Here is a 25,177-nt window from a genome sequence, read left to right on the forward strand (position 1 = left end):
CGTTGGCTCTACACAGCACATATACGGCTGTGCGCCAGCTGGTACATCGAAGTGCAGAGAGAGAAGACGCCGGACGGGTGAATATAAGGTCAATACCGGGGCACAGGTCGCATCCCGCTGTGAGAATTCTCGCAGCGGGATCCGACCTGGCCGTGTGCAGGCGGCCTTAGTTAGATGGTGTCAACTAATAAAATGTGGTCCGAGTGTAATTATATGGATTTCTGCAGAGATAAAGGGATTAAACAAAGATGTAGTGTCCAATGCATCTGAACCTGATGAGATACGCATTTACTTCGAGAAATCAGAATCGGTTGAACAAAACAATTTTCCTATTTGGAAAAGTACAGAAAGTATTTCACTTTAAAGTACCGTAAGAGTAACATTTTAGAGTAAAATCTTTTTTTTTTTAAATTGGGTTAGGCTTCTTTCACAGTCTATTTTCTGATTTTTCTAAAGACAAAAAAAAATAATTTATGCCATTGCCATGCTTGATCACCCAATTTTCCTATAGAGAAGTCTAAGGGAAAATGCCAGAAAATTGCTATACTCATAGAGTATACTGGAATTTGCAGAAAGCACGAAGGACCGCAAAAAAAAAACAACACAAAGTAAGATGAAAGAAATAAATTAATAAACAAAAACAGAGAAGTCCACACTGTTTCTGTTGCAAGAAAACGTAGCAAACTGTTAGTGTCAAAAACGTGAAAACACAGCACTTCTGTGAAAAACTTGTCTTTTCTCATTTTAAAAAAAAACAATACAAAACCTGAAATAAAAGCCTTCTGCTACTCTAAACATAACCTCATGATGAATGACAACACTGATCATATTATCGCTGGTTTGTATCACAACATACTACTGTTCTTTTCAATGCTGCAGATACAAAATCAGTATCTTCTGAAATGAGGACAAAGACAAATATACACTGTGCTCCCCGACACTGGAAGGAGGCACCTGCCTTCTCCATCTGCCTGAAGGGTAGCAGCTGGATTGCCAGGGGATATTAGGGACTAAATAGCTCACATTTTTATTTAACCTCTCTCATTTCCACTTCTTAGAGGCTGAAATTAATTGAAACAGTCGGAATACGGATTCATTAAAAGGCATGAAACCCCAGCAAGAAACAAAAAGGAGAGTGAAAAAAGATGAACACAAAAAATATATATATTTATAAGAGAGTCAAAATAAAGAAATACACAGATTAGTAAATGGATGGACAGCTGTTGACTGACTTAAAGGGATTTGCAGCCTCAACAAGCCAGGACAAAACAAATCATTTGGACATCAGAAATGTTTAGATATGAGCTTTATCAGAGCAGGATGCGGCACCTAGATGTTATGTATAGAGATAGAACAATCAGGCAGTAACTGAAGGGTTGGAAGGAGATGTAAATGTGAGCGTGTAGGAAAAAAAACAGAAAAACCTTTGGTTGGTACAAAAGGTCACGGAAATCCCAAATATAAACTTTGCAGGCCATATTTGTTTACTGGTGCCCATCCTAGGGATATAAATACCCAAGGCATAAACACCAGAGTAAATAAATATATATTTATACTTGCTTCCTCTATTTAAAATTAGGCCTGATTTTTTTTTTTTTTTTTAGAATAATCTGAGGAGGCGGCATTTTTGGCTTCACGCAAATACATAAAATAATGGCAATAATTCTACCCAAAGCAATTCCACAAAAAGATATATGAAATGGGAAAAAAAACACATATAAAACATGTTCTGAGATTAGTAGAGCACAAACCTGTTCTGATTTGATCTGTAGCTTGGAATTCTGCAGTTGGAATCAAAAAGGATTTAAAAAAAAAAAAAAAAAAAAACACAATTGGAAGGGAATAAAAATGCTATAGACTAAGAATTCCAGAGCCTTCCACAAACCCCTGTTAATCTTGTTTTCATCTTAATAAAAATAACCATTTTAGGGTGACTACCCACTAGCGTTTTTTTTTCTGCTGCAAATTTGCTCCTATTTTTTCTTCCAATTGTCAATGGGACTTCCTAATGTTAAAACCGCAACGCGATGTAACGCAACGCATCGCGATGCAACGCAACTTTGTGTTTTTAACATTAGAAAGTCCCACTGACAATTAGAAGAAAAAATAGGAGCAAATTTGCAGCAGAAAAAAAAAAAGCGCTAGTGGGTAGTCACCCTAAAGGCTACGTACACAATTGCTACCAATTTCTTTGTATTGCTCCAGATAAAGCAACATTGCCAAATGTCCCATATTATTGTGCTTCTATCTAGACCTGTTCTACATGTACGCAAGGAAAAAGGTGCAGCTCTGCTGCAATTGCAAAAGTTGCTGAAATTTAAAAAAAATTAAAAAGAAAAAAAAAAAAAAAAAAAAAAATCACCCAAAAAGTCCCATTTAGGCCTCCTGCACACGAACAGATATGTGCTGCAGAATCCACAGTCGGTGTCTGCACCGCGAATCCACAGCAAATACCACCTGTTACTTCCTATGGAAATCCGCTGCATTCTACACACAAGCAGAAATCAATTGCGATTTCTGCTTGCGGAGAAAAAAGAAAAAAAAAATAAATTACAGAGTGCTCCATTTTCATGTGGGCTCCGCACAAACAGCTTCCTCTGAAGTCAATGTAGGCCGTCCGACCTGCGGCCCCTCCCCAATGAACACTGCAGACAGGTCACAGATTTCACGTAGTCGCCTAGCGACGACGCTGGAAAAAAAAAGTGTTTAAAAAAACCAAAAAGAAAAACAAAAACTGTACTGCGCATGTGCAACGACGAGCTGTCGGGTCCATCCGCAGTACAGAAAAGAAGGTGCCAGAGCAGGTTAGTGAAGATGCCGCTGCTGCCAGTGCAGGATTCTGCTACATGTTATTAGTAGAGCTATTAGTGTAATTAAAAAAAGAAAAGAAAAGATGGTTCGGAGAGTACACACAACCTTTAGCATGTGGAAACCATCAACAATTAAAGTACAATCTGCAAGTGCTCTTACCTCCAGTTCACATTCATACACTGTATCATCAAGAAGGGAAACTTTACAACGCATTTTGGCTGACCTCCTAACCACTTTTTGAGGATTCTTTGTTTCTTCAGTTTTTGTGACTTTTTGTTCTGTGTTGATCTCAGCGTCCTCGTCACCCTCAGGATTTGCTTCCAGATCTTGATCGTCTTTCCTATCCTCCTGCGCAGGCTAGAAGTACACAAAACAAAATGAGAACTCATTTATACCATACTAGTCAGACTTAACACTACTTAATGGAAGAAAAAAAAAGAAGGAGGTTGCTAGTGTTTCATTATAAATTATTTTCTTATTAGTTGGTATTTTGAACGGCTCAAGCAAGGGGTAAAATATTGTTTGTTCCAGATCTTTACATTCTGCTTAGTGTGAAGCAATATACATCACCTGGGTTTCAGCACTGCTCAGGGAGTGTAGGTCAAGAGATGGGTCTGTTCGCAGTTCAGGTTCTGGAGCTGCAATAGGAGCCTTCAGAAATACTTCATCATCCAACTGCTCTCCCAAACCTTCATCTAATTCCTTTGGGTCTGTGGCTTTTTCTGAAGATGACTGAATGTCTTTGCCTTCATCAGTCACTTGAGATTTTGGCCTTTTAAGAAAAGAGGAGAAAAGTCTTGACAAACCCTTGCCTTCGGAGTTCCGGTCTTTATTTTTGCGGGTGCTGGGTGAAGCTGTTGAAGGAGAACCCTGAGTTTCTATAACCTCCTGTTTATTCCCTGTGCCGATTTCCTCCGGGACACTTTTGCATGCTCCTTCTTCCTCTTGCTCCTTCCCGTCCGGCTTTTGGTCCTGAGGAGGACTTTCTGCCTCAGCAACTACACTCTTCTCTGTTGTCATTTTTACACTGTAAGTAAATTGAAAGTAATGAATTAGGAGATAAAAGTTCAAGCCTTAAATAGTTTAAGATAACAGACATTTCAACCGGCAAAATAAGCACATTCCTTTCCATCTCAGTAACAGAGCACTAGATGAAGGCTGAAGAAAACCAGTCTCCGAACAAATGAGGATTCAATGATCGGTCCATGATTGTTAAAGGGGTTAAGACACTTCATGGCTGAGATGAGAGACTCGTGGCTGGTTTCCCAACCACCTTGACGAATGTTTTGGAAACAGCCAAGGCAATAGCGAAACCACATACTTATTTGTGCTGCGCCATTTCTGTAACCGCCATTCACGTCTTTTTTAAACAAAGTTTGGTGAAGCGCCACCCTCTGTCATTAATCGTGAGTACTGAGCGTTTTAAACCAGGAAGATAATTTGTAATAACCCTGTATTGTACAATATTACAAAGCTTTGTGCCATACATACTAATACACTCATGTACATGGCGAACAGCACAAAATACAGAACTGTGATCACGTTCTGTACAGATTTGGGTTTTGTTGGTATCCTTATTACTGAAGGGGTTTTCCCACTATACATATATTGGCATATTAATAGGCTTGATCGGTGAGATTAGTCTGCTGAGCTGTCCTCCGGCAGCTGGACAAAGTCCACCACATGTACAACCAGTCATAGTTAAATGGAGATATGGAAATGTGATCACCCCCCCTAAAAGAACATAGTAGATGGTGCCGCCTACCGATAATGAATGTACTGCCAACCCATAGAAAACAGTAGATGTAGGACAACAATAGGTAATGAACTGCCCCAAGATGTAGTCAATGGCCTGATCCGAAGAATGTTTTTACTTATTCTGACAGCAATGTAATCTCTCTACAAATATATTTGTTTACATCTGCTTTATCTAACGCATTACAATGTAATATACAAGCCAACCCCTTCTACTGGCTGATCAAAAGTTTCTAGAAAAACAGAGTACAATTGAATGTTGTAAACAAGCAGGGTCCTAATTGCCTAATTTCCCCTGAAAGGCGGATACATTACAGGATGTTTGGGTCCACACCCTGACAAAGTAAAGACCAGTCTTCTTGTAAATAAAATTTTTTATTCCTAGTACATGATCCTCATTATACAACAACATCTAATATGACTTTATCGTAGGGCACAATAAAGAGGTATTCCAGAGACTAGGGAAATTTCGAAAATTTTGCATAAGGCTTCCACTTTATTACCATTATTCCAAATGTCCTACTAAGACCAGTTTCACATGGACGACAAAATACGCGATTTTCCCGCGATGACAGTGCCACAAATTGCTTGTATGTGAAGCCAACGATTTCCTATGGGTTTCTTCACATTTGTGATGTCTTGTAGTCTGCTACATTGCAAGAAAAAAAATTGAGTGTTGCTAAATATTGCCACGATGTGCTACATTTTGTAGCCCAGGCTTCCCTATGGAGCCTTGCTTTCTGTAGCACTGCACAAAACAGTTTTCGTGCGGTGCGATGCAACTTTTACAATAGGAAGTCCTATGGTTTGTCCCTAAACTAAGCCCGATCTGCATTAAAAAAATAAATTAAAAAAAACACAATACATCACCTAACAGCTGCTATCCACTCCGCCATACTTCTCTTCGCAGATCCCAGACACTTGTTGAAATCTTCTATCAGCGCTTTCTGGATTTGTGGTTCAAAAACCCACCAGGAAGCGCTGGCTCTGACTGGTGTTCAAGCCTCGCAGCTCAGCCAATCAGAGCCAGCGATCGGTGAACTAATCACAGCCATTCAATGAGAGTCATAACCACTGGACTGGTGAACTAAGCCTTATGAAGCATATAACTCACTTTTACTTGAATTCCCCTTTTCCCAAAAGGCATATTATATTGTATTTCTAATTAATCAAACAGGTGATATGCATGTCTTTTTAAAAGGCTTCATAACATCACCTGTAGTCCGGCAGGAATAATGTTAAGGCTCTTTTACACACAACTATTATCACTCAAAAGCCATCTTTTGAGCGATAATCGTTGCTTGCAAATGTGTGCCCATCGTGCACTATTCGTCCATCGCTGAGCTCAGCTCAGCTTAAAATCCATTGTCCCCGTTAACAGGGACCGCACGCTGAGTTCTCTGGGCAGCACTGATAACATTCTTTCAGCTGCTGTCTCACTGAAGAACAACAGTGATGTATTTAGAGAACAGACCACCCGCTGTTCTCTAAATACATGCAAATGAAGCCTGTTAGCTACTAATGGACTGATTAGCCCATTAGTAGCTAATGCAAAATGATCGCTTAAACCTGTCAGTTTAGACGAATTGTGAGCGATCACCTGTGTGTGTAAATGGGGCTTTACTCCACCATATTCAGCTGTGGTATTCCAAAGTGTATTTGTTCCTGAAGATCTCATATTTCTAAAGGGGAACTTTAAATAACTTAAAAACTTCAATTTGTAAAAATTCCAATATAACAAGCTCCTCATCTGCAGCTTATCTCTTTTGGCAGAATATTTCAGGAGGTTAGTTGATTGGACTTTAGAGAATTAAGAACCCCGCAGTGAAACAATACTCCTATTATTCGAAAATTCTGCAGATTCCTTTCTAGAACAGTCTTAATTTTAGATACCTAATTTTAGGTATTTTGACTTTAGGTAATTTTAGGAATCTAATACTATATAAAGATCATGTTTGGTGGCGATCCATACAGGCTTAAAAGGGGTTGTCCCGCGCCGAAAGGTTTTTTGTTTTTTTTTCAATAGCCCCCCCATTCGGCGCGAGACAAACCAGATGCATGTGTTGAAAAAAAAAAACGGATAGTACATACCCGAATCCCCGCGCTCCGGTGACTTCTTACTTACCTTGCGAAGATGGCCGCCGGGATCTTCACCCTCGGTGGACCGCAGGTCTTCTGTGCGGTCCATTGCCGATTCCAGCCTCCTGATTGGCTGGAATCGGCACACGTGACGGGGCGGAGCTACGAGGAGCCGCTCTCCAGCACGAGCAGCCCCATTCAACACGGAGAAGATCGGACTGCGCAAGCGCGTCTAATCGGGCAATTAGACGCTGAATATTAGACGGCACCATGGAGACGGGGACGCCAGCAATGGAACAGGTAAGTGAATAACTTCTGTATGGCTCATAATTAATGCACAATGTACATTACAAAGTGCATTAATATGGCCATACAGAAGTGTATACCCCAACTTTGTTTCGCGGGACAACCCCTTTAACATTATTCAAGTCCAAAAACATACACCAGATTTACTCGCTCTATTTTTTTGTACATAACACTAGTTCAACATCTAGTTTGGGTGGGATGCTGTGAAAGCATTCTTGAGAGGCCTCCCAATTCATGACATTAACATAGTAAAATCTAAATCAAAGACCCTCTTAGATGTTCTATTAAAAGATGTGTAAACAGCCAAGAAAAGACATTTTTGACCACATGAAGACATATCGAAAGAAGCGCAATATCTTGAATATTGTATGAACATTTGTTAACACTGAAAATAATTGCTTCTTTTAGTTTCAAAAAGGTTATGAGGAAGGAGAAAAAGTAGATTTATTGGTTGTCATTATTAAGGCCTATTGAGGGATGACACACATAGCGACTCCTGACAGATCATATTCATCATAGGTAGCAGGGGGGTATGGAGGGGCTTGGCAGATGAGCCCACTCTATAACCAGTGGCTATCAGCTGCTTCATTCAGCTGACAGTCGCAATCAAAGCTAGATGTTTAACTTCTTAGATATTGTAGTCAATGCTGACAGCAGGGTCAAAGAAGCTAGCCGAGGGTCCCCACCACTGATGCTCCATCGGCCCTGCCCTGAGGATATGATTTAGGTGTACCGATGAGATGCTACACCAGCCTGGAGCCTAATGAAGACTCCAAAGCCTGCCATGGAATACCACCTTTTATAGGGGTTGAACTACGAAAAATGTTTCAAGTTAAATAGAGCCCATAATGAAACATTTTTTGTATTTACACTTATCGAAAACAATTTTTCTATCCCCAGCTATTCCAGAACATGTTCCCAATAGAGGGATCTTGGGGAGGTGAGCAGCTGCTTCTGAAGTTGCTGTGTCTTCTCAGATGTCCAAAGAGATGCTGAGCAAGTGATGAGTGAGACAGCGTTACTGCAGAGAAGCAAGGCTGAGTTGTGTGACCACCTTGGAACTTTTACTGAGGTGACCAGACAAATACTGTTCAATAGAAACAGCAGGTGACACTATTTTGATATAAGTCTTGGAACATTTGGGGATATTAATCCCCCAGGAGTTTTCTAGCAGCTCTGTTCGTTCTGAGGAAAAAGCACATTACAGTTTTGGACAAACAAAGCTCGTCCTACTTCAAACAGCTGTAGTTCTGCTGCTATGAGAGCTATTGACATGCTTTTGGTTTCATTTTAAAGCGAAGATTCTTTAGTTTAGTTGGGAATACGGAATGTATAGCTGTCAGTTTCAGTAAGCCTATGGAGAGGAGAGAGGGAAGGGGAAAAACAGAGAGCAAAGATGATTTGTGATTCTCGTGTGTCTCAGGAGAGGGGCGGCATGAATTTTTGTTGAGGTTATGATCCCCCCACAATCAGACAGCATATGTGCTCTCAGACTGTCACATGTGGTTTTCCTCAGGAAAGGAATGAAATGATAAGGACTTGCTCATCTAATCACTCCTCAAGATAGTTTAGCCCCACAGATGCTGCGGTCATTGCTGACCGTTGCATCCAAGCGTTTTTACAGAATTTTTTATTTATTTTGTAAACTCTTACACAAAGGCTTTAAATATTAAAAAGAAAAAACAAAACAAAAAAAAAGCAATCCTCCCACCCATATAATTGTTATCACCACATCCATAACAATCTGTACGATAACATATTACATCATTCATCTCGCTTCCTATGAGAAAAGGTTAACTATCTCATATGTACAGTTCAGCTGGTCTCAACAGCGCTGGGAGAGTTTATATATATATATAGCTCCAGGCCCCTCTGCTCTTCACACTTTGAAAATAAAGCTCAAAGGGAGGACAAAGTGTTAATCTGTTCCAATTAACCCTTTAAGTCCACAGGCATAGTTGTGTTACTGGTAATTACATAGAGGTGGAAGGTGCCAGCATCCTGGAAGTTATGCAGGTCCTTTTAGGAACTGTAATCTCCCAGTTAGAAATGTTAGCCATAGCCCGAGCAGAATGATGGCCTCGTTTGCTCAGTGAAAACCTTCACCAACAAAGGTAACAGTGTTAACCCCTTAGTGACGGAGCGTTTTTGCTTTTTTCCATTTTTGTTTTTTCCTCCTCCCTTTTAAAAAATCGTAGCTCCTTTATTTATCCATCGACGTCGCTGTATGAGGGCTTGTTTTTTGCGGGATGAGTTGTATTTTTCAATGGCACTATTTATTGTACCATATAATTTACTAAAAAACTTTCAAAAAATTCTAAGCGGAGAGAAATGGAAAAAAAACGACATTCCACCATCTTTCAGTGCGTCCTGTTTCTATGGCGCACAAACTGCAACAAAAACGACCTGATATTTTTATTCTATGGGTCAGTACGATTACTACGATACCAAACTTATATAATATTGTTTTTGCTGTAGTACTTGTATAATTTTTTTTTTTAAGATATTTAATTTTTTTCAATTATTTTCTGTGGTCATTTTGTGCGCGCGATAACTTTTTTATTTTTCCGTCGACGTAGTTGAGCAAAGTCTCATTTTTTACGGGATGTCCTGTAGTTTCCGATAGTATCAATTTGGAATACAAATGACTTTTTGATCGCTTTTTATTGCGTTTTTTCTGGGAGACAGGGTAACTAAAAAAATGCATTTCTGGGGTTCTTTATTTTTTTTTTGGACAACGTTCACCGTGCAGAAAAAATAATGCACTACTTTGATAGATCGGACTTTTACGGACGCGGTGATATCAAATACATATTTTTATTTTATGATTAGAGATGAGCGAACGTACTTGGATAGGCACTACTCGTCTGAGTAATGTGCCTTATCTGAGTACCGCTGTACTCGTGCTGAAAGATTCGGCACGCGCTGCGGAGCGGGGAGCTGCAGGGGAGAGCGGGGAGGAACGGAGGGGAGATCTTTCTCTCCTTCTCTCCCGGCCGCTCTGCCCCGCTCCCCGCTCTGACTCCCCTGTCAGCAGCGGAGCGCCCCAAATCTTTCAGCACGAACACAGCGGTACTCGGATAAGGCACATTACTCGGACGAGTAGTGCCTATCCGAGTACGTTCGCTCATCTCTATTTATGATTTAAATTTTTTAATAATAGATATGGCTAAAGGGGGGTGATTTAAACTTTTAGAACTTTTTTTTTTTAACAATTAAAAAAACTTTATTGATTATTTTTTTTACTTTACTTTGAAGTCCCCCTAGGGGACTTTAACATGCGATGCTTTGATCGCTCCTGCAGTATGACGTAATGCTATAGCATTACGTCATACTGCTTTTTGACAGGCAGTCTTTCAAGCCACCCTGTGTGGATGGCTTGATAGGCAGTCTGCTAAGGCAGCCCTGGGGCCATTCATTAGGCCCCCGGCTGCCATGACACCTGCACGGCTCCCCCGATCTCACCGCGGGGGGGGCTGTGCAGGACCCCCGAACAGCGTTCGGGGGATTTAAATGCCGCTGTCAGAATTGACACCGGCATTTAAAGGGTTAATAGCCGTGAACGGCCGAGCGCGGCTATTGCCCGCGGGTGCCAGCTGTAATAAACAGCTGATGCCCGCGCTGTATGGAGGGAGATAGCGCCGCTACCTCCATCCATACACGTCCTGCAACAGCAGGACGTAGTTTTACGATAGCGCCGTCACTAAGGGGTTAATACATAATACGGAGGTACATAGAAAGCTCATTTGGTCACGCGGCATACCAATTTAATGAGGTTAAGAATGCTTTGGGCTCTTGACAAAAAAAAAATGTTGGATTCCTGGATAACCCCTTCAACTATAAATGACCAATTTGGGGGAAAAAAAATAATGTTTAATAAAGTGATCAAAAAGTCATATATACCCCATAATGGTACCAATAAAACTCTCACCCTGCAAAAAAATAAAAACCCTCCCAAAGCTCCATTGACTGAAAAATAAAAAGTTACGGGTGACACAACATTGCAATAAAAATCACATTTTAAAAAGTAGTAAAAACAATCAAAACTACATAAATTTAATATTGTCATAATCATATTGATCCATAAAGTGATTTTTAACACACTGTTAATGCAGTAAGAACAAGATCGCCCCAAAAGAATTGCAATAGCTTTTTTCTTCCCTTTTTCATTTGACTAGAAAACGAATACATAACCCCAAGCAGATCTGAACTGGTCAAAATTGAGATGACATGACCATCTGAAGAAAAAGAAGCCAGGACTTTCAGACAAAGAAATAACTGACCAAGTTAACACTAGCCAACTTATATACACTGGGGGATAGCAAAATAAATAAATGAACGAACAAACAAAGCAGTGACCCTATAAATATGAGAAAGGAGCTTAGAGGGGTTTTACCAGAACAACAAGCTATCCCTTATCCACAGGATAGGGGATTACTTGCTCATCGGTGGGAGAACGGTATTCCCGTGTCCCGTTTTCCTGTTACTGCATTAGTTTCTTGTTCCCCAGCATCGACCTCACTCTGAATGGAGCACTGGCTGAACATAAGTGGTCAGTGATCCATTCACTTCAAAGGGAGTGACTGAAAAACCCACGTGTGTGCCGCTTGGGTATCTCAGAAGTCCCAATGAAAAATTGGGAAGATCTTTATGAATATTTGGCTTGGGTGCAATTGCCAACTTTGTCTGATGATCACAGTGCGATAATAGAGGCTCGTTTGACGCTGAATGAGATAAGGAATGCAGTAGTAGCACTTTCTAATGAAAAGTCACTTGACTGGAATGTTTTTCCAAATTTATTTTTTAAGCACTACAAGGATATGCTTCTGCCACAGTTATTGACGGTGTTTAATAAATCATGAAAAGTATGCATGAAGGCAGAGTTCCACCATCAAATAGAGATGCTACGATGTTTTAATTCCTAAACTGGAAAAAAGATTGGTCTCTTCCTGATCCCCATCGTCCAATATCTCTGTTGACCACTGATGTGAAAATCTTGGCGAAGGTACTTGTGAACAGATTACTTTTAGTAATGACTCATTTAATACAAGAGGATCAGTCTGGTTTCGTGCCAAACAAATTAGCCGCTATTAATTTAAGGACGTTATATCTAGATCTTCAGGCAGCTCATTAATTTTGTGGGAGCAGTTTTTGTTTTTTTTCCCCTCTACGCTGCCAAAGCTTTTGACAGTGTCGAGTGGAACGATTTGTGGGCTGGTCACAGGATGGGCTTTGTTGATAAATTTGTGGCATCGCTTAAAGGGGTTCTGCCATTAAAAAGAAAAAATTATATATTTACCTATTGCTCCCCAGGCAGCCTGCTTACCTCTTCTTCTCCCAAATCTTCTCCTGGAGCCGCTTGTCACTTCGGTCACGTGACCTCCAGCCACCCGATTTTCCTCCATCCGGTTATGTAGCGTACATTGCGCTACCTTCCGCTTCCTTCAGGTCAATGTACGCATACGTCACTAGTGACATATGCGTACATTGCCTTGTCAGAAAGCGTGGAATAAAGGCAGCCGTGCGAGCCAACGGCGCGACTGCGCACGCACGAACCCGGCACACGACTGTGCATGCACGAGGCTGCGGCGCGCGCTTGCCCGGGAGCACTTTACACGTGCATGGGCACACTCCTGGCCAATAGAAATGTATCCCTGATCTGGGAGGCCCTTGGGAAGCGTTGGGTGTTCAGGGACAGAGACAGGGAGAAACACTAGCAGATTTTGGTAGACTGCAGGTAGGACTGCAAACTCTATTCACTGCACTGGATGGGCGGAAGTAGCTTTGTGAGGGCGGAAGTGGTCAGCACATACAGGGGATGTGAGTAGATCAATGAGTCCTATTATGTCCATTCTTTATACATTTAGTAACATGTCAGGTCTCCCTATTAACTAGGGGAAATCTGTAATTCTTCCCCTAGATCCCTTGCCGGTGGACTGTTCATTGGAACATACATAATTAAAAATAGCGAATGAATTCAAATATCTGAGAGTTGTGGTATCTTCTAAGCCTTAAGACAGCTTCCATAGGTGCGAAAATTTAAGAGGATAAAGGTCAAGGTCTGGAATTGTCTGCCATTGTCAATAATTGGCAGGGAACATTTTTATCAAAATGCTTCTGATGCTCTTTTATATACCATATTTTGCGCTTTATGAGACGCACTCTTCTTCCCCCCCCCCCCCCAAAGCGGGAGACCAAAAAATAAATAAATAAAAAATAAATAAAATAAAATCGCAGTTTCTTATAAAGCGAATGTGCCAAAATTTATCGCATCGGCATTTGGTCACGCAAACACAGTCGCGGTCGTGCAAACAAATGTGCGATCACTTACCAATTTTCTATCCTCCTCACTGCCACCCATACGTGCTGCTGATTGGTGGTGAGCGCCGGCGGGAACTGCTGTAGCTGCTTCCCCACCTCCACCAATCAGCTTCTTCCCTTTCTCCTGCCGAACAAGCGCCGCTGTGACACAGAGCTCTGCTGTTTCAGACCTCTGTTGCTCCTTCTGCTCTGTCGCCCAGTACTATCCCCTGCACTGTCCCTGGGCAAGTTAAAAATATTTTTTCCTTACTTTCCCGCTCTAAAACAGGGGTTCGTCTTATTATCCGATGCGTCCTATAAAGCGAAAAATATGGTACTTCAAAATTCTCCAGTTTGGATCCCATCACAATATTTTTTTTAGGCTCCATACAATAATTAGATAGTTTATTATGGAATAAGAAATCTTCTAGAATTAAATTGGAGACCCTTCAAAAGGATGAACTGTCTGGAGGGTTGGCAATTCCAAATGCTTAGATATATTTTCTGGCATTACAACTGTTGAAGGGGTGGGGAGAAAGAAATGGGGCAAGGTTGAATGGTAAATTGGTTTCTAAAATTAAAGGTTGTAGCACCCCTATTACAGTATGTGAGAGGGATGAAAGGAGGGGAAAAATTGATTTTATGTTAATGAAGATTATGGAATAAATTTAAGCAGATTTTGCAACTTGATTTACTATATACACCCCTTCCCCCTCTGGAGGAACCCTAAATTTTCAGATTTTTTTTTTTTTACTTTAAAGTTGGAGGGATTTTCACCATAGGGAAAGAGAAGGGCAGTCTTTTTGGAACAGATATATTTTTTGTGTTTTTTTATCGTTTTAAACAGCTTCATGATGTTTCCTATAGCTACGTTTTGCTGTTCCTTGAGTTACGACATGTGGTTGCTGCTCAGGCCTGGTCAGTATTTAGGCCACCTTTTGGTGAATTTTCTTTGGTGTTCTGGAGCTATAGAGGGTGTAACACCTTATTCATATAGACAGATGCTTTCTTATCATTTTATGCAAAATACAATAAAAAAGGTAAAAGAAAAATGGGAAAAAGATTTAGGCCACCTTAGCAAAGATAAATGGGCTGTAGTGTTGCGTGTCATTCAACGAATATCACAATTGTATTTAGTACATAGAATGTATCGTATTCCATCAAAGTTGTTTAACATGGGTATTATATTAAACTCAAGCTATCCAAAATTTTATATGAATGGTGCAGATTTAACTTGATAAAATACCAAGCGACATAAATTTATAGCACTTGGTCCTGAACTTTAATCCCGGCCAAAAGTAAAAATATGGCACAGGATTAAAGCTCCTGCAATGTTGCAGGACATGGAGTTATCTGCCTTCACTATGTAGCCTGCAACAGAGATCTTTGAGCGCTATGTAGTAAAGACAGAAAGTACCACTTACACTATTCAACCTGGCAATCATGTGACAGCTGGGTGCCACGGCAGAGCTGCGGGGTCCTAGCAGACCCAGATGAGCTTTGTTGGTGACTACTGTCACTACAGGGGGAGGTTTTCCCCTGTAACTGGGGCTCCTATGGATGCCCCAGCTACAGTGGAAACGGGTCTTTTTTAAATTTCACAATGTGAATGACTCCCAGAGGTCTTATATGACATCTCTTGCTGATATTGGTCTTAATCCCAGAACTTGTATATTGGTAATTGTTGATGGGCATATGGGAAAATGTGCGGTTATATCCTTGGAAAGGGGGATATATCAAAGAAAAGGTTGTTCAACTAAGTTTGAGGAAAGATGGTCTGATATATATAACTGATAGCTCACACTGAGTGCTGGTTGCATTGGGATATCGTATAAAAGCTGATGGGATCTGAACTACATTGGCAGCCTAGGTTTGTGTAATTAACAACAAAAAAAGTGAAAGATTTGACCTACCTCTTACAGTAATCGAAGGGCCAATTTGGTCAAAACTATATTGATGCCTCAACGGTAGTATGTGCCCGTGTGGGTATCAATTAGAGTCATAAAGTGAATGCCATCTTCAGATATGTAATATAAAAAATGTGTTTCCAATAATAAGAGTATAAAATACTATGGAGACACTATTCCAGAGACCTATGGAGGATTGAGCTCAACCCAAAGCTTAAACTACATGGCTGTATTGCCACTACATTTAAGAGGGTGGGAAGAGATTGATATATTATTTACTGCAGCTTAAATTGCTTAATACTTGCCAAGAGAGAAATATTTAGTATCAAGCAAAAGCCCTCAAAAAAGGGTCTGCTACATTTCCAACGCTGAAGGCTACATATAAGCTGTGATGAAGGTACAACAGTTATGCTACATTCACACGGGCGTGTGCGATATCAGGCAAGAAACCCAACCCGATATAGCGCTTGTCAATGTACGCCTCTGACAATAGAGGAGTTTGAAAATCATATGGCGGAATATTGCCTTTATGAATAATGGTTAGCCATATGCACCAATTCACACCAGAAGTATTTAGATGTGTAGGGAGGGTGGATGACATAAGAAAAAGTGAAAATCATAGAAAAAGAAACAAGATGCCAAGTTGTTGTTTGTGTTATATGTTGAAACTGATGTTATGTATACTTATAAGAACAAACTTTTCTTTGGAGACTATGCGGCGATATATGATAGAATTGAGGCCATTAGCATACCAGCATCATATACTTGAATATTGCATTGAGATGTACAAGTTTAACAATTCTCCAATAAAAATACCAATGGTTTAAAAAAAGAAAATAAATAAATAAATTTACGTTTTCCGACGGATGCGATTTGTGTTTCATGCGAAAACGCCTCACATCATATCTCTGAAATTCTGATCCTATCTCTGAAATTCTGACCCTACAGCAGTAGTTTCACACACGTCAGGGGATCAGCAAGTGTGAAATAAATGGGAAAAAAATCATATTGCACTCGCAGGCATATCAATGGGTTTGACCGTCCCATTGAAAACAATGGGCGTTGCATTCCGAGGGACGCAAAAAAAACCAAAAAAAACATGCAGCAATTTTTTTTCTTAGCACAGCATCGCTGTGAAGGAAAACATCACTCATGTGTAGGACTCTATTCACACTCATATGAATGTAACCTTGGGGATACGCTGCTGATTGTTCACTGCAGTACCCGCGGCGATAACCTGGCCGCAGGTAACGCTTTCCATAGGGTTGCTATGGAAAGCGCAGCTGCAGCGTCTACGAGCTGAATCTAAATCGCGGCATGCCGCATTTCTCCGCGGTAAGCCTATTTGTCAGATAGGCTCACTGCAGAGAACTGACAGCTCTCCCCCCTGGTGAAATACCGCTAGCAATATTCCGCAATGGCCATGTACAGGGGGCCTTATACTGCCTATACTCCAGTCTAGCCAAATGCTCCCTACCCAGAACTAAATAAATTGAGCAAATCTGATGGATATAACAATAGGGTGATAGCTTGCATATTGCAACTTCCTTGATAGAAGTCTTAAGCCATTTGCCCAACTGCAGGAAGGGTTTGAGCTACCTCAAACCAGTTTGGCGTCCTATGGACACATAAATCCCCATAAGATCCATATCTCTGGCTATACATAGCTCATTCTTAGATCTGTTAGCTTGTGTGGTTAGTAGAGAGGACAACATCCTACATTACATGTCAAATGGGAAGAGGATATAAATATAATTATGGAGGAACAATGTAAAGATTTCCTCCAGAATGTTCCGAAAATGGCAGTTAGTGAAATCTATAGGCTGTCACAAACACATTTCGTACATGGAGTGTATTGGACAACGCTTCTGCTATTTAAGATGGGCTATAGAGTGGAGGATCTTACATACTCTTCACTGTCCTGGAGCTGGAAGAATTCCTTTACTGTGGAATTGTCTCCACCTGCGGAGATACTGCACTGAAATTCTGGATTTAATAGTATCTTTGAAACAAGAATAGAACTCTTAGGGTGCCTTCACACTTGCAATCGCGATATCACTGCATTTTTTTTTTTACGCAAATGTCAATAGGACTTTCTAATGTTAAAAATGCATTGCAGAAAAATCACAAGTTTGTGCTTTGCGATTTTTGTGCAATGTGCTTAACATTAGAAAGTCCTTCCGACATCCGCGTTTAAAAAAAAAAAAATGCAGCGATATCGCGATCGCAAGTGTGAAAGCACCCTTAATGTCTTTTGGAATAGGTGCCCGATATTCTTGTGACTGAGAGCCATCAAGTAGCTATTCTGGGTTTCCAGTTTCAGGCTTGTAAATGGATTACTTTTCACTAGCCATAATCAAACCTGCTAGTAATGGCGAGATATGCAGCTAGGGTAAATTTGCACTTGAGATTGGAGAAATTTGTTTATCTTAAACCTAAAAATGTTAAAAAATAAATGAAAATGTGAAATGTGACAACATATGGTGCCCATTGCTTGAAACATCCTGATTTAGCCCCTCCAGCTTTAGTTAGAGAAAGACTACTAGGATTCTAGACTTGCAAATGCTTCAGAGATATAATGGCATATGGCTCTCATCTGCTTAAAAATACTGAAATTATGCTCTCTGTGACTCCTGGTCTGACAGACAGTGCATTGAAAGGGATTTTCATCTAAAAATGGAACAGAGTTAGACTCACTACTGACATTCAAACGGTATTTACTCGTAAACATTACTGCAGGGGGAGGGGGGAATGTTTTCTCTATGGTGTTTATTTTTATATCTAGCAGGGCTTAATATTGGAACATGAAAAATATAATGTACTGGAATACTTAAGTATTACAGTATTTTGTAGAAGCGATCTGAAGTCCCCCAGGGGTAACTAAAGAATAAATGAAATATTTAAATAAAAACTTTTACATTTAAAAAAATATATAAAAAAATTGCATTCAAAACCACCCCTAATCCCACAAAAATACCAAAGCAGTAAACACAATAAAATATAATAATTGGCATCACTGCATCCAAAACTATCTAGGTATCTCATAATATATCTCACATGGTTCCTCCCTGCTCTCCCCCGCAGCCCCCTACCGGCAGACGAATCTTTGCTCCCGAGCGGGCAGGTACTCGCTAAGGGCAATGCTTGATCGAGCAATTGCCCTTAGCAAGTATACTCGCTCATCTCTAGTAGTAAAGCATAAGAAATCTATAGACATAGTAAAGTCATAATGGTACTGCCTCATGGAATGAAGTGAACAGGTTATTTTTTTACATGAACACTGCAAAAAGTAAAACCTGTCAAAAAACCAACACTTTTTTTTAATCATTTCACCACACTTAAGAGTAAGACAAAATTAAGATTTTTGAATGCATTACATGGAGCATTAAAAATTATACCATTGGAAATACAACTAGCCCCACAAAAAACAAGGCCTTATATAAGCGCTATGTGGAGAAGTCTTCAGCTGTCAGGAGGAGCCATAAACGGCCAATAGAGCACGACTGCTTAAGTGTGAAAGTGCAAGTACTTCAACATGGATAAAACTAAAAACCTATCATCTTTCTCCCACCTCACTCTACACTGCCACCAGACCTATTAAATCAACATTAATGTCTCCATACTCTCACCACTTTCATAAATCCATTGCCTGGGTTATATTTAACTTTTCCCTCTACTTCAAACTGCACATATGAGCCCTCCCCACATTGAGCTCAAAAACCTCTCTCTGATAGGATCTTTGCTCAGAGTCAATAAAATGCTGGTGCCTGCCCTCATCATCTCCTGTCTAAACTACTGCAGCATTCTCCTCTGTGGCTTCCCTTCCAATACCCTTGCACCCATCTAATCCATTCTCAGCTTTGCTGCCCTTTTACTCTTCTACCTCTTCATTATCATGGCCGTACAAAGCTGCCCACAACTGTCCCCTCTATACATTTCTGACCTAATCTCCCTTCACATAACCTCTGCTCCTCACAAGACCATCTGCTCTACTCTCTCCTTTATTGTGCTCGCCACGTAATAGTCTCCAGGAATTCTCCTGTGTGTCATCTATAACCTGGAACTTGCTACCTCAACCCATTAGAATCTCAACTTCAGAAAAGCCTACAGTTTACAGTAGTCTTGCTGCCACCACAAGTGGAGAACAGTGGAAGCGAAAGAAAAATTGCTCAAGGCGCAAGGACTATAGAGCCTTGAAATTATATAATATTATATACTCAGTCCTGTAACCTAGACTTTGCACAACACACCAACACCATTAAGCAATCCAGGCCCAAGAAGGAGCTCCATGCTAGGAACAGTTGGACTCATGATGACAAAACTGTGTCAACAGTGGGCTGGCTAGAAGTAACCCCTTTGGAGAAAGAGAGGGGTTCACGATTGGCATACAGGTTCACACGATGATTGCTGCACAGAACCGGGTCAGATTCCACATGTGGGAGCCCACAGCAGAATCCGACCCTGTGCCCAGCTAGCGTCCACCTGTACCTGTCATCATCTTTCTTTTCCTGAACTGCAGATGGTCCACACAGTCATTCATTGGACATGCACAGTGCAGGTTTTTTTTTCAAATTCCTGCTTCATCTATAGGCGACGACGCGGAATCCACAACCTTTTCGCAATGTCCTTCAAGAAGGGCTGCAAAGCCGTCAGACGGCTTCCATTGACTTGAATGGAACCAGTCTGTGCGGAATCCGCACAGAAATAGAGCATGCTGCAATTTTTCCTCCGCAAGTAGGGTGGTGGTGGTGGGGTAGACGTAATTGATTCCCGCTTGTGTAAAAGGAAAAAAAAAACTTTTTTGTAGCATGCTATGGCCGGTATTTGCTGTGGAATCCGATCCAGTTTCGGATTACGTAGTGAAAATCCGTCCGTGAGCAGCCGGCCATAGGCAGAAACAATACGACGCGTCACCCACAGTCGCAAGCTCTAGGCACAAACAGATTTACACAGACAATAGTAAATATAAATCCACCAAGATCATGTACACAAGAACAAACAATCAGACACTCATATGCCATAGTACAAATACACTCCAGGCAGGCCTAGATAACACCATGCTTAAATTGTACTAAGACAGAGCCATACTCCCAGACAAGATAATCCACCACAACAGACCAGACATCACACTCATGTACAAATACTGTATAACAAAGCTGCCTCCATCAAAGACATCTCCATCCCAAACGGACAACATTCACAATACATACACTGAAGGAAAAAAAAAAAGAAAAAAATCACTAAATACACTGGACTGGCACAGGAGGTGAGGCGCCAGTGGAGAATGGATGGGTACAACAAATGATTACAAGTAAGGTACACAAACCATGTGTTTCACCTATCCAAGCCTAGCAGATGAAAACTGTGAAGCAAAAGCACAGCAATTTGCTCTAAAAAAAAAAATTCTCAAATGGTAAAAAAATTAAAAATGGCACGTGTATGGGCACCTGAACTATTAATATACTTCTAGGTTAATGATAAATATACTCTGAAAACCCCTGCAAGAGAAAAAAAACCAAAAACGAATCATGAAACCTATTTCAATGGTATGAATGTGCTAAAAATAGCTGCACATAGAAGCAAATGTAGCAAGCTTACTACATTATTTATGAGCGTACAACTACTGAAGACAAGCACTGCCTCAGCACCAGCCAAGAACACAGTCTGCTGCAAGGAGCAGATTTAGACAGAATCAGCATGATTAAGATAATGTAAATAGCAGGTTTATATCATGAATGTGATGCAGATAACATACTAAGAACCCATGGGCAGAGGCATATTCCACCCGGCTTTAAATACTGAGAATTTTTGGAAATGAAAAAAACAAACAAAAAAAAACCGTTGGCCTAGAAGTAACACTACATTAGAGAGGTCATATTTTGAATTGATTTTTTCAGGCAATGAATGCAGGGAGAGCATTACAATCTCCACATACAGTCTATCACCTGCAGTATTGCCATTACCTTCTACAGAAAAATAGGAGGTTGCACATAATGTATTGAAATCAATGAGAGCTGCGCCTGCAATTACGAGCGCCAGCCACTACACAGGGGTCGGAGCAGTGGCTTCTGCCCCGACCTCAGTATATCCTGGCAGGCACTGCCTTGAAAACCCATTTAAATTATATGGCAAACTTGTACAGTTCATTGTAGAATGAACAAGATTTGCTGAAACCGTGAAGTTCTTGCAGGCCAAGGCAAAAAACAAATAGAACGAAAAAAAACACACGCAAACACAAAAAGTAGCACGGTTTGCTGAAGGTGAATCAACACGATCTGTAAATTCTAAATGCAAAAAATAAAAAAATAAAAAAAAGATCACAAAACAAAGTGTGTGAAAGCAGCTTTAAAAGATTTTGCCAACTCAGTTACTGAGGGCACATCACAAGGATATGTCATCACTTACTAATTAGTGAAGAGCCAACTGCTAGGACATCCTAGGACAAAAGGGGCCACAGAACTATTAAAGTACACTGGCCAGTGAATATCTGTCTAGTCAGCATCGCTGGCATATCCTAAATTATAGTAGCATGATTAGCGATTATTCGAATAAATAGGGTCGGGAGGGATCAGACTGGTTTCCCCCCTCCCCACCCACCACCTCCCTAAAAAAAAGTCAGTCCTAGGGAGAATCCAATCCTAATTGCCAATGGGAGTAAAAATCGTGTTCACTTATTTGACTTCCAGAAGGTCCCTCATATAGCCAAATGCTCCTAAATTGCAGGGGAATACAGTTGATTGATGATGGTGGTGCTGCCTCTGCGTGTTCAGCGGCTAGCACTGTTGCCTTGTGCACCTGGGGTTCTTGGTTCACGTCTGAGTATGAACAATATCTGCATACAGTTTGTATGTTCTTTTTGGGTTATTCTTTTTCTTTACCTCATCAGCAGAAGGAAGAACAATTGTAGTTACTCAGTCATTAACACTAACGCTTTGCAGCGCTGGAGTTCTAGGTTTAAGGGCCAATGCCCACAGACGGATAATCGCTGCGGGATTCACGGTCAGACACCCACTGCGAATCTAACAGCAATAGCAGTCCATAGACACGCAATGTTAACAGATTCTCCCCTGCCTAAGTGGAAATCAGCTGCGATTTTCGGCTCGCGGTGGAGAATCAAAGCATGTCCTTCTCTTGCAGTCAATGGAAGCCATCCGTCCCACAATACTTGCACTGTGAGCACAGCGGAAGTATCGCTGGAAATCATGTCACCGTGTCATGCGCTGTACTACGCAAGCGCGCCAGCAGAGACACTTGCCGCAGATCCAGAGAGGCGAGTGTGGGGTCTCTGGGGGGCACAGAGTCTGATTTCGCTGCAAGATTTCGCAGGTGGAATCCGACCAGGCCCTGGACAGGAGGCTGTCAAAGGACAACATCCGTATGGAGTTTTTCCAAGTCTATGCAGATGTTGTCCTTGAATAGATGTGAACCTAGGACACTAGCACTACAAGGCATCAGTGCTGAGCACTGAGCCACATTCAATGAAGAGGCAACACCACCACCCCCATTATGGGAAAGCAGATTTTTCAGCAATTTTCACTAAAAATGGAATAGGGTTGACCCAATCCAATTTTGAAAAAAAAAAAAAAAGTTTGATTTTACTCGCCAGCCGATCACCCCAAGATAAAGGTTAAGTCTGAAATTTTCAGGTCAAAATTGAAAATAACTGTTTCATCAGACCACAGCAGGAAACGAGCGGATAGCGCAGACACCCGGCTCCTGCTCACAGTCAATGTGCTTGTAGGCCAGGCTGCACTATCATTTTAGGGATGAGTATGGGCTAATGCCTTCGGCCAGATTTCTGCCACGTTTTAATCCGCAGCATTATTTCGCAGCTATTAGGTTCTATTGAACCCAATAGCTTAATGTGCACCCTGTGGAATTCCGCTGTGTGAAGGAAAACGCGGCATGCTCCATTTGCTGCGGGAATGCGCGAAGCCGGTCGTCACGCTATACTTCCGCTGTAGCACAGCGGAAGTATCGCATGAGTACGCGCCCGTGCTAGCCGCGTCATCAGGCACTACCGGCACAACACGCGCTGTATTGCACATGCGCGCCAGCCTGCCAGGCGGGACATGTACAGCGGATCCGGAGTGATGAGTATGGGGGTTTTTGGGGGCGCCGTGGCAGACTCTGCTGCGATATTCCACTGATGCAGGCCGTCACGGCTGTGGGCATCAGGCCTACGTGTGTGGCAGCTGTGGCATTAGTTCATTTTTTATTTATTTAACAGTAAGGCCGCCTGCAGACGGCCAGGTTGGATCCATCTGCGAGAATTCTCGCAGCGGGACCCGACCCGAGCGCCCACAGAGAGCAGCGCGTACTCACCAGCTCCCGCAGCTCCGGCTCTTTCATGCGCAGAGCGGAGCCTGCAGCCGGTGAGTGAATTAGAGCATGCTGCAGTTGGTTTCCTGTGCGGGATTTTGCGCGACCAAACCGCGGCAGTCTGCATAGGATTGCGTATTGTAATGCAATCCTATGCAGTCGTGTACGGGCAGAATTTCCGCCCGTCTGCAGGCGGCCTAAGACCTGTGTCACACAGCTGTATTTGCTCACAAAAAAGTTTTGCATATGCAATGCGCTGGAAAAAAAAAACGCATTTATTTTGCGTGTGCAATTGTGTCGCACAAAAAAACCAAAACACGTAGCATGCTATATTTTTCTGAGTATTTGCGCAGGAAAAGAACACATCTTGAACGTAACAAACAAGTTGGCCATTTCAATGGCTGAGAGGATCATTGCGTATTTTATTTTGGGCACGCAATCACGTACAAATTGCACACGGAAATACAGTGAAAAAAAAAAAACCACTATTGCACACGCAAATACTCAACGGCCAATATGTAATGCATACAGTCATGTGACACAAGCCTGAGTGTTTTGATCAGTGTAAGAAATAAGCTGATGCAACAGCTGCCCAGCACATTTACTAACCCTAGATGAACCTTTCCCATCCTGTAATGTGACTGAGACAGCAGTAAGCCTTGGTGTCATTCAGAACGAGGGTACCTTTCACTAGCCGTGTATTGCACCAAGGCTACTTCTTTCTCAGTCATATTACATGCTATGCTGTAATATCTAGAGACGGGTGAATGTGCCACAAGGCTGTTGCATCAGTTCATTGTTTTACAAGATAACTAATGCGACAGTTGCCCAGCACATTCACTTATCACTGATATGTTAGAGCACTGCTCGGCCAACAGTAACACAATCAGTGAGTGCGGAGCAGGGTGGCTGCTGACCAGCTGCTTTGTTGTCCCCAGTAGCATCAATTCCGCATGAGGGGTAAAACAAAAAATAGGTTTACATGCTTCTAGAATTATAGATTATACACACCCCCCGCACGCACACACACACGCACGCACAAGATTATCCATAAATTTTCAAAACAATTTTAATAACTGGCTAAATAATCCAATTCTACTTGGCGAGAATGGAGTGCACTACAAACCTAGCATGTTTCTTTTTGTTGATATAAGCACTTTTTCCCCGAAAAATAGTAGAATTCTTTTCGTATACTTATAATTTCATGAGTACTTGGATTTTAGTTAGAGAAGCCATCAAGAATTATTTAAATACAGCTTAAAGAGGTTGTCCCATAAATGATTTTTATAATCCAATTCACAGGATAGGTGTCTGATCGTTGATGTTCAACACCACTGGGACCCACGCTGATCTCAAGAACAGGGGGCCAGTGTTGCCCTTTCCTCCTTATTGCACCCCCCTGCAGTGTGGCAAAACTTGAATTGAGTAGCGGCCGAACATGCACCACGCTGCTCCATTCAACCCTATGGGACAACTGGGCATAGAGTACAAGCACTAGGCTGTTGCTCCTTTTACACTGAAAGAGAACGGCACGATCCTCGTTTGCACAAGCGAAAGAGCTGGCGACGTCCTCACCAGCTCATCCGCACAGCCCGTTTAGACGGGCAGATTCATCTTTCAGAATCATTCACTTCTTGTTCAGTGTTTCACATTTCTATGTGAAAACACTGATTGAGAAAAGTGTTTAAATAGGACAA

General features: G+C 41.5%; 1 protein-coding gene across 4 annotated transcripts in view; it reads right to left on the reverse strand.

Moving 5' to 3' along the window:
• LOC136572657 (protein 4.1-like) overlaps nucleotides 1-25,177 on the reverse strand; it is a 116,546-nt gene that overhangs the window by 85,065 nt on the left and 6,304 nt on the right. For all 4 annotated transcript variants that reach the window (XM_066573461.1, XM_066573479.1, XM_066573470.1 and 1 more), the window contains exons 2-3: nucleotides 3,382-3,838; nucleotides 2,971-3,168 (exon numbers count right to left, since the gene is read on the reverse strand). In XM_066573461.1, coding sequence (XP_066429558.1) covers nucleotides 2,971-3,168; nucleotides 3,382-3,838 — 655 coding nt within the window. The remainder of the gene's footprint in view (nucleotides 1-2,970; nucleotides 3,169-3,381; nucleotides 3,839-25,177) is intronic.

Source organism: Eleutherodactylus coqui, chromosome 1 (assembly GCF_035609145.1).
Source record: "Eleutherodactylus coqui strain aEleCoq1 chromosome 1, aEleCoq1.hap1, whole genome shotgun sequence".
In the NCBI taxonomy this organism is placed as follows: domain Eukaryota; kingdom Metazoa; phylum Chordata; class Amphibia; order Anura; family Eleutherodactylidae; genus Eleutherodactylus; species Eleutherodactylus coqui.